Source organism: Limulus polyphemus, unplaced genomic scaffold, assembly GCF_000517525.1.
Source record: "Limulus polyphemus unplaced genomic scaffold, Limulus_polyphemus-2.1.2 Scaffold907, whole genome shotgun sequence".
NCBI classification, from domain to species: Eukaryota; Metazoa; Arthropoda; class Merostomata; order Xiphosura; family Limulidae; genus Limulus; species Limulus polyphemus.
The window spans coordinates 239,159-250,368 of NW_013666517.1; the positions used below are offsets into that span (position 1 = coordinate 239,159).

General features: G+C 32.4%; 1 protein-coding gene across 1 annotated transcript in view; it reads left to right on the forward strand.

Annotated features, from left to right (window-relative positions):
• Window positions 1-190: 190 nt before the first annotated feature.
• Window positions 191-11,210, forward strand: part of LOC111086184 (venom protein 302-like) — a 13,616-nt gene continuing 2,596 nt past the window's right edge. Inside the window, exons 1-3 of the mRNA XM_022388025.1 lie at window positions 191-319; window positions 7,239-7,304; window positions 9,048-9,168. Of these exons, the coding sequence (XP_022243733.1) occupies window positions 7,252-7,304; window positions 9,048-9,168 (174 nt within the window). The 5' untranslated portion in view covers window positions 191-319; window positions 7,239-7,251. The remainder of the gene's footprint in view (window positions 320-7,238; window positions 7,305-9,047; window positions 9,169-11,210) is intronic.

Genomic DNA, 11,210 nt, shown 5'->3' on the forward strand with positions numbered 1-11,210 from the left:
GATTTTTAATTCCGCGGGCTTTTGAATTAAACTAACCTCCCCCTTCTTTTCCAGCGGTTTTTTTTCAATTTTACGGTTTGGGGGGGGGGGGCTTTCTCACTTTCCAAGCACGCAACTATCAATTCACTTGGCACACAATTTTTCGTGTTCTGAAAGCTATATTATTCATTTGTTCATCTGACTGTCATTCTAGCCATGTAGCAGCGTCACCTCATAGGAGTGTGAATTTCTTTTTTAGTTAGTTGTGTCTCCGGAGCTCAACCACTAACACGAGAGCAGAAGGTCTATACGATATCATTAGGTTAGAATTAAAACTAAGGTAAGGAAAACATATTCATAAAATATTTATTTAGCAGGTTTTTGTTCTATGTATATTCTGGGACTGATCCACCGTGACTTTAGTGGTTAGTATCTAAGCCTGCGTATCTGAAAGTTCAAAGCTCGAATCACGCAATTCCACTGAACACATTCTACATTTTCAGCTATGGGGATGCCATGATTCTGACAGTCATTCCCGTAATTCGATTAAGAGTCCCCAAGCAAGCGGCAAGTAGCTGTCGTGTTGTTTCCCCTCTGGTCAGCACCTATAAATTAGGTATAGTTATACTTGAATTCTAGGCCTCCGACCTTACCGTTTAACTCTTGTGTCGTCAAGGTGGTTTTCAGGTTGAAAATACCAAGCATGCTATAAATATTGCAAACACATAGATTTACCTGTTTTACGAAATGATTCGTCTTGTATTTTACTTGTACCTGAATTTATACGAATCACTTGCAGTTTATCGTAGGAAATGTTGATCTTTAGATTTTTCCAAACTTCTTATAAACACCTACTCTTCTTTTTCGAACAAGGCGTTGTGCATAAATTCGTATTAATTTTTCATATTGCTATGAGGATACTAACAATGATGAATATTAGCTTTTATAAATGTTGTTGCTGTACAATATTTTGCACATGCGTACATTGTATATAATATTGAAGATATTGGTTTTTATCGTTTTTATAATAATTCTTAAATCCACCAGTATACTTACAATAAGAAATTACTCCTTTTCAATATTAAAATGTATTCGGAAATTTTGACTTTAATAATCACGTATTAATAGAACTATACTTGTTTTTAAAATAATTAGTTTCAACATAAAAAATAACTAAAACAACGGGGTGGTTCTTCTAACTGTAATGTATTACGTACTGTGTCCTGTAGTACCTCAGGTTGTGTGTGAATTTATTTGTTTGTTTGTTTGTTTATACACGAAGTATACCCACAGTTTTGGAGCAAGCAGAAAAACAACAACAACAACAACAACAATTTTTGAAAGTATGTTTATATTGCCATTCACAAGCTAACGCAAACAACCTTGGTAAATGTGTTAAGGTACCACAGGCTGGTCCCCTAACTGGATTTGTTTTCGGGTACGGATCCCCCTTAAAGTAGCTATAGAAGTAACGGGGGGTTAACGGAGGAGCATAATCGGTACATTGGAACCTCTATGGACCATGAAAAGGATTTTTAACTCTGCATTTTAACTCTTTTACTATAAACCAAACCACCACGAGCAACTGTGTCGTTTTCTTCACCTAGGTTTTCTGTGAAAGAACAGAAAATGTAAATTATAGTTGAAGCACGAAAAATATTTTGCCAGATTTTGTGAAAATCAACTAGCAATTAGGATAAAAAGAAATAGATTTTGCCATTGAAAAGCATCAGTTCAGTTTGTGAAAAGATATTGTTTTGGGTTATTTTATAGAATAATTAGATACAGAACTTCTGTTGCTAATATTGGTAGAAAATAGATTATGGTAATATTAAGGTATTCAAGTGAGTGCAAAACGAAGCATTTTGAGGTGTTTCTGTTATCAAGAAACAAGTACTACGGCACTAAAGAATAATATTCATTTTTGAATTTCGCTTTGATGAAATGTTTATAGTAGATATCAATTTTAATATGTAAGTAAGCTATAAAAATATTTGAAACAGATTTCCTTGCTACAAAAATATTTATTTCCTCCAATGTTTTGATACATTGTGTAAAATTCACACTATCCTTCCTTTTGACGTAATATTGTGTAAAATTCACACTATCCTTCCTTTTGACGTAATATTGTGTAAAATTCACACTCTCCTTCCTTTTGACGTAATAGAAACAAAACAAGTAAATAACAAAGCGAACAAATTTACTTAAAAAAGATAAAACGCAGTCACAAAATAAATATCCAACATCGGGTCATAAATCATAGGGTGGGTTAGTATGTAATGTGTCCTGTTTTTTATGTGTTTTTTAAAGGTACAGACGAAAGTAAGACCCAAGTTGTATTTGGAGTACACCGTCTACCGTCTATCTAGTTTACCCTCAATTTTGCCGGTTTCACATGCTTAAAAAAAGAGAAGAGGAGTAGAAGTGGGTGCTCAATTCCACAATGTCGCACATTTTTACCACCTTTCGCTGTCTGCAACTAGAAGTGGGAAGGTGGTTGTTCACATACACCCACACACAAAATTGAAAAAAAGTAAGATAGTAAATAATTAGAATACACAATACTACAATTGAAGTTAACGTTCCAGCCCCCAATATGATGTTTGGACTCAAATACCAAGATGTTAAGGCCTACTATACTAAACCCAACATTTTACCATTAGTATAACTCTCATCCTTCATCATACTATCTGGATCTTCAATAATTCTAAAGAGATCCACGCAGTAGCAGGTCTTATAGTAATACAGCTACATTAGTTCACTTGTATGATATATAAAATTGTCCAAATAAGCAATTCTAATACATTTTTCAATTTATTTATTAAAACTTAATCCATCATTACTGAATGTAGCTACAATCCATTTTTTGTTTGTGGACAAACGATTTTATCATCTTTAATCAGTGAGTTGTGTTCACTAAATAATTAATTAATTTGAAATAACAAACATACTTATATCACATAACTTTTCCACGATATGTGCTTATTTGAAATAAAAAGTACGGTACAATACCTTGATGCTTTTGACCAGCCTCCTCCTCTCTCTCACGCACACAATAGCTCAGCGTTAAGTTTGAAGGTTTATACATTTGAAACCTGAGTTTCGATACTCATGATAGGCACTACACAGATAGCTTATTGTATTGCTTTGTGTTTAGCAACAAAAAAGCAATCAGGCAAAGTTTTAACAATGTTTTCTAATTTGTAATGGAACATAAGTCAACAAAAGATGTTAGGTATAATTTTATATACTTATAATTTCTCCTTCCAAATTGCTCATTATTCTGTGGGTTAAGAAAAGTAAGACCTAAAGTCCACTTCTTGAGAAGGATGAGGTAAGTCATTAAAATGTCTTTTAATTTGGAAATTTAATTCCCAAGTTTTAACTCCTACAAATATATGTGTTATATATTTTTTTAATAATAATTTCTATTTTTACCAGTTTTATATCAAATGAATTTTAAGAGACAGCTTTCATTTTTCGAGAAGTTTTACAATAGACATATATTGCTTTTTAAAGTATTTCATACAATAGTACTTCAGGTATGTAGTGATATTCGTGTAATTTAATACATGATTCAATCTTCACTGATTATGCGTGAAGAAATAAATTAACATTATGCATTATTTACATATAACTTTCTTTGAAAAGAATTTATATTTTATAAATTAATTCTAGAAAACATGAAAATTGCACGATATACTCTTCCTGGAACTTATCGATAAAAGACAGTTAGGGAAAAAGGAGTTTCAACTTTCAAAAGAGAATATACATTTATTTTGTTGAAAAGTTCGTAATGCATGGTACACAGTTCATCACATTACTAACTGATAAAACAGCTGCTCGTAAATTTGATACTTGCGCAAAGAACGAGTAAAGCCAGTTTGTTTGGGGCTAACAGCTATGTACCTATGTAAAACTATTCATTCACAGTAATCATATCTGGAAATATCTAACGTTTTCCAGGTGCTAAAAGTCAAATATTGGTATACGAAAGTCCATATATTTACCTTGACTGTGCGAACTCTGTGACATGGTAGAGCAGACAAGATGTTGTCGAGATTAACGAAGACAATATCGCATAAAAAACTATAATTTTTTGCTTAAAATACAGCACATCATTTAGCTAGAACTAAAATTTAGATTTGTAAGCTTATTTTTTAATGTAATTATTTTGGTAGAGAAATATAATCATACATATAAATATACATAATCAAATATAATCATACATATAAATATACATAATCAAATATAATCATACATATAAATATTTGTATGATTTTTACTTTTATATTTATTTGTTACATTGACGAAGATTATTTTGCATCGTCAACTTAGTATATGGATTTCGGACTATCCTAAATTGACTAATTTGGTTGAACTACATAAGATGTTTTGGGGATTACGGTCGAAAATATCGATAACAGAGAAGGTATCCAGTTGATAAATCAATGCATTTTATAACATTACATATACCTACTTTATGAACTACATAAAATTAGCTATGTTATTCCTTAACCCACTTTTTAATTCTGGTCTATGTAGTTAGTTCCTTTCATAGTTTGTTGATAACGCAGTTTTTAAAGCTAAATCCACCTTTACAGGAAATTTCGAAGATAAAACAGCACTTCGCGTTTTACTTAACAATATAATGCAAGTGTTATACAGCATGCCTGTTTAGTTTACCTAAGTCTTATTCTTTATTACTGAAATACAGTTTAAACAGTAGCTTATTTAATAAAGGAATGTTATTGACCAGACACTTTGTGAAACAACGCTAAATACCAAGAACTTGCAACAACCTAATAAGCAATCCTAAAAACTTCAATGGCTCTTATTTCTCATTTTTGTCTTACTTATTTAGTTAAGAATTTTCCTACAAAGATACAAAAATTGATAAGTGAACGTAGTCAGCCTTAATATTAAAACTGATAGATTACAGTTAAATCAACTACTCAGTAGTTCCCACTGCCAGTTGTTCTCGTCTCACAGAACAGTGTGATATGTCTGTCAATTTTATAGCACACACATGCATGATGTCAGAGTCTTCGCACCGACTCTCGAATTCATAGTTCGAGCATGCTAACCACTAGCCCATATCTGGCTCCGTTTTGAATTTGAGTGCACCGTATTAAAGCAAAATAAAACTTAAACTGATGTGAATCTATTTCATTTAAATGAATCTTTTTAATATAGTTTATGGTCAAATTTGACCGTTTTACCGTTTCTAGTTTTATATGTTTCACGAAAATTCATTCAAAATACTAACCTCAAATACTGATACAGCTATAAATGCTATTTCGCAAAATTTATTTGTGACCGATTGTTCATTTTTTTCAATGAAATATTGCGTTTATAAAAATCATAGTACAAAAAAAAAATCCTAGTCTTTCTAAAATTGATCTGTGTCTCATTTTTTTCTAAGAATATAACGAGAACGCCTTAAAAAGAATGAATTACTCTCAAATTATTTTTGTTTTAAAATATAATAATGTATATAATATCATAATATGGTAACAAAGGTATTAAAAAGCTCTCGAAGTAAAACAATCCTATAATACAGAGGTTGAGTGTGTTATATTAAAATGATTTAGTAGCCTCACAAAGTCATTACAGTTCATGCTAGCACGTCCAATCATGCGTTATCTTATGACAATGCATCTTGAAAATATCCCTGCAGCGCATTTATCAATTCAAAAGGCTCTTTCGTAAGACTATCATGTCTAAAGCATTGTACTCCTCACTGCTCCTTTCCATAATTCATGTAGTGTTCGAGGACGATGGTTTCCCAGTACTTACGTCTATCAACTCAATAGGCATATATTTGAATATTATAGTATGAATATCCATTTCATTCTCCAGCTGCATGATGTATTCAACAGTTCAATGGATGTTTTGGAAACAACTTGTGTACAGGTGACTTTGGGAGTTTTCTTGATTTTATTGCGTACTGTTGCCTGAGACACGTAGACGACTTTTCCTCCCTGACCTTAGTGTTACAAGAATATTTCTTAGCATGGCTGGGCTACAACTTGTTGTATGTCTCTTTCTGGATAGTCCTGATTTCCCAAGTTCATCTATATCTTTAAATTTGGATAAGATCAGTAGGCATGAAAACTGGACACTGGTTCATATTTCAGGCTGTTACATATCTTCTTGTCTCAGTCAATGGGATCTGACCCTATGTGACACGTAGGAAAAACATCATCTGGACTTTTGCGACGTGCATCATATTTGGAAATCCATACGGAATTTTTCGTGCGTCTGTGGAACAGAAATTATACATGGTGGGATGTGTTGAAATTTCTTTTCTCAGTTAAAATGGCTACGACTCTATGTACAGAAAAACCTATTGCATATTCTTTGTACTTTACTGCATCTGCTGTATGGTTTTTACTTGCAACAGAAGAAAGAATCGCTAATAATGGCTGGAGACGGCTTGAATGGGTAATGAAAAAAAACTTTAATATAACTTTAACATAACAGCAAATGTACAACGTTTCGATAAGGTTTTGTCATCATCAGGTCGAAACGTTGTACATTTGCTGTTATGTTAAACTTATATTAAAGATTTTCTTCGTTAACCATTCAAGCCGTCTCCAAGCATTATTAGTCTCAAAGTGGGTTCCTCGTCATCGAAAAAGAATCGCTATGCTTCATATAAATAAATAATCACACAAAGGATTTTAGAAGACATAAAATTCTAGAGAATGCTTTGTAAAACAAGTATTTCCTAACTAGTAGGAAACAATCTCACAGACAGAAGTTTTTCATCATTAGTTTATTGCGTCACCAGATTTTAAGATATTTTGTGTGGATTACAATATATTATTGCCCCCCCCCCCAGTGGCACAGCGGTATGTCTGCGGACTTACAACGCTAGAAACCGGGTTTCGATACCCGTGGTGGGCAGAGCACAGATAGCTCATTGCGTAGCTTTGTGCATAATTCCAAACAATATATTATTTTGCCTCAAAGCTACAAGAAGAGCACATGTTTTAAAGTTATGTTTTGATGTATCCAAATCTAATTATCTGATTATCTGTTGCTCATGCAAATTTTCAAGTGATACTGTTTCTGACATACATTTAAAATATGTATATATTCGTATATCAAATCTTCCAAGAATAAGTGTGTTTCTGTGTACTTATTCATATTACTTTAATACTTAAAGTAAAGTAAGGTTAATTTGACTGTAATAAAGATGAGTTATCTAATAAAACATTGCACTATAAACTTTTGCTTTTCTTTCTGTTTAGGTCCAATTTCATCATGGAGAAACGTTTCCTTACCTTTGCCGCAACTCTATTACTCTTAATCATTGGGTAATTCATGCTATGTTACTATTGGTCGAAGATCTTTTAATCTTTAAGTAATTATTAGAATATAGCTAGCTATAATTATAATATACTACTTATCTTTAGGAAGTATTCTTAATATATTTTTAGCAATTGTTTTAAATAAAATTAATGTGAACCCGTATGTAGCATGTGCTCATAAGAAAACTAAATGTTCCATTTCGCTTTAAAATGGATGCGCCATCTATAGATGGAAATTTTAGACGTGTTGTATATTTAAACCAAGATACCTACTACTTTTATAACAAATTCCCTTGCTATGCAGCTCACCTTCAGAATTTTACAAATGAAATGTAACTAACGTTTAAAATTGCTTTAAGTAACTAGAAAGTGAATTGCAACAACACCTAAGATTCAAGAAACAAGTATTGTATAGTTGAAAATAGTATATCCTTGTGGTTACATTGTGGTTACATAATATCCGTGGTTACATAATTGTATAGTTGAAAATAGTATGGATATACTATTTTCAACTATACAAGTATGTAACCACAATTCTTAATTCAAATTATTTCAAAGTTTAAGTACAACAAGCAAACATAATTTAACTGATATATAAATCCTGAAATTAATTTTAAGGAGTAGAGAGTAAAAGTAATGTCAAAAAGTCTGTAGTGAAAGATAGCCTCACGAAGAAGCCGTCATAGGGAAATACTAGGCATCTAAATAAATTCTCTTGGGTTCATGTAATATTTAATTAATAGTGTGGTATACGGAAATAACATACATTTTATAATCCTTCAGCTGCTACATAGTTTTAAGTTTTCATTGTGTTTCAATCTTTATCTTTAGTAGAGAACATCGGTCAAGGGAACCACTAATGTCGTTATTCAAAGGACTGCATGAGTCACCAAGGTCATCGTATTTGCTTTGTAGCAAGAACAAAGCTAAAATTAGAAGCAATGGTCTATTCTGATAGCAAACCACGTGATCTTCTTTGGGTATTACGCCCACTACTAACTCGATTTACTAAGACTCGTTGAGATTATTTGTTTGCTAGACAGCTATTTTTCAGACTTGAGATTCCATAAAGATTCATTTTGCCAAGCTTTGGAGAAAGTTCTTGCATTTTTTGAGACTTTTTTGTTTGGGGTATCTTTTTGCAAGGCTCCAGTTTGAGATTACGTTGTAATAGGTTGTGTTATCATAGATTCTCGATCTAAAACTATAGAGCTAGGGTTATACTAACGAGACACCATATATAAAGTTTTTTCACTCTCTCCAGTAGACACGCAACCACTTGTTTAATTCCAAGGACAGTTCCGTGAAAAATCTTCCTCTTTTGTGATTCCTGCAGCCTACTATAAGGAAAATTAGAGCAAACTGAGAACACTAGAATAGTATAATGTAATTTACACTCCGATTGACTTTAGAAACGTTAACTGATTGGTACTGAAACCTGATAACTTTTCTCTAAAACGTAGTTTACTTGCATTTTTTACAGTTCCTTTATTGTGCTATCTGCTTTTACTAACATTTCTAATAGCATATTTTGTTTTCATTTTTATTTAATCACTCAGAATATTTAACTTAGTAACACTTAAGTTCGCTATAGTACTACTTTCCTGGTTCATATGTATTTATTTCTATTAATCAACTAACCACCGTTAAAAAATCGCTATAAAGTAGTTTTACTTCATTCAATCTAAATTGCTTGTTAATTTATCATATAAGAAGTTCAAATAGATCAATATATAATTGTGTTTGCAGGAGAAGAGCTTGGACTCTGAGCTGTCTCCAGTGTGATAAATCCACCTGTAAAAACCATTCAAAAAACTGCAGTGTTGGTTTCACTGACGACGCTTGTGGCTGTTGCAAAGTTTGCGCTAAGGTATAGAAAACATTCACTTGCTGGATTATAAATATTTACTTTAAAAAAAAACTAGTCTTTTCATATTAAAAAAATAACTTTGATAGTTAATGTTCTTTTAATTGCATTATTGTTAGTATAAAATATCTTAATTCAGTAGATAACAACTAAAAAAAAATCAAAACAATATGGATATATATTAATGGCCAGGTGGTTAAGGCGCTCGACTCGCAATCTGAGGGTCGCGGGTTCAAATCCCCATCCCACCAAACATGCTCGCCCTTTCAGCCGCGGGGGCGTTATAATGTGACGGTCAATCCCACTATTCGTTGGTAAAAGAGTAGCCCAAGAGTTGGCGGTGGGTGGTGATGACTAGCTGCCTTCCCTCTAGTCTTACACTGCTAAATTAGGGACGGCTAGCGCGAAATTCAAAAAACAAACAAACAAATGGATATATATTAAGTAACGTTTTTGGTTACAATTTTTCATAAAAAACTGGTTGATTAATATTATTTTATAACACTGATTTATGCCTTGCCATATTTTAATGTTGTGAATTCCAGTTATCTTTTAATTCTTTTTTGTAGTGTATTTACAAAAAAAGCATCATAAGTAAAAGAAAACATCAGGTATTGATATAATTGTATGGTACACGTAATTTGTTAAAATGTCAAAGCCACAATCCTTCACAGTAAGCCACTTAGAAAAACAGCTATCAACATTTTATGATAATTTACATTAATGTAAAGCAAATGCAAACAGCACCGAATTTTCTATTGTAAGTTCAGTCCTAGCTAAAAATCTTTGTCCTAGCCCTTAAACTAAGGTTTTATTTGATGTAGTCTACTTAGACATTGTAGGAAGGAAGCTGCACATAGTTATAACCAAGAAATAAACTAAACCCTACCTACATTTTTAAAATAACGACATTAATTTGCACAATACAAGAAATCACATAACAGGAGAGATTATGAAAGTTACTCCTTCCATCTTCAGGGGCGAACTGAGAAATTATAACCCTCCTTCAATAAAGCTAGTCCTTCCATCTTCAAGGGCGAACTGAGAAATTATAACCCTCCTTCATAGTAGCTAGTCCTTCCATCTCCAGGGTCGAACTGAGAAATTATAACCCTCCTTCGTGGAAGCTAGTTCTTCCATCTTCAGGGGCGAACTGAGAAATTGTAACCCTCCTTCATAGTAGCTAGTCCTTCCATCTTCAGGGGCGAACTGAGAAATTGTAACCCTCCTTCATGGAGGGTTACAATTGATTACGTATTATTGATTATACGTATTATTGTATTGTATTCACGTATTATTGATTATACGTGATTTCTTAGGATGGTGATGAACGGATTAGTTAGTAATGAAGAACAGCATTCAACATATGATAAAATACTTCAAATACGTTTTATAATTTTGACTCCATACCATTACCTATAAACAGGAGAATATTTGATTAACAAGCGAAACATATTTTTTAACAATAGTAGCTATAATTGTCAGTACTATGTTTTGAATAAAAGCATATGTTGATAAAATAGATTCATTAAAGCAAAATTATAATATGTGATCTGTTAGGTCTACTTCAAAATAATGCCTCATTATTACGTTTTTTGAGTTTTCTTACTGTTGGTCACATGTATTCAGTATTTCTATTTATTTGTATGACGTTTCGATAGCTGGTGCGATTAGGTTAAAACGTAACATAACTTCTTTTTTTTGTATTTGAGAAAATGATCTATTAATGAACATTTAGTTGTTTTATAGATTTATAATAATGTGTATCAGGAGTTTGGTTACGTTGAAAATAACCTGAGGAAATGGTTATTAAAAATACATCGAGATTTTCCTGTGCGTTTGTTAATAGTAGTGTTGTAAATATTCATCTTAATGAAAATGAAGGTATTTTATTTCTTCTGTTTATTTGTTTGTAATTAAGCACAAAGCTAAACAATGGGCTATCCGTGCTCTGCCCACCACGGGTATCGAAACCCGGATTCTAGCGTTGTAATTCCGCAGACATGCCGCTGTGACACTGGGGGCTTTATTTCTTCTACAACAAG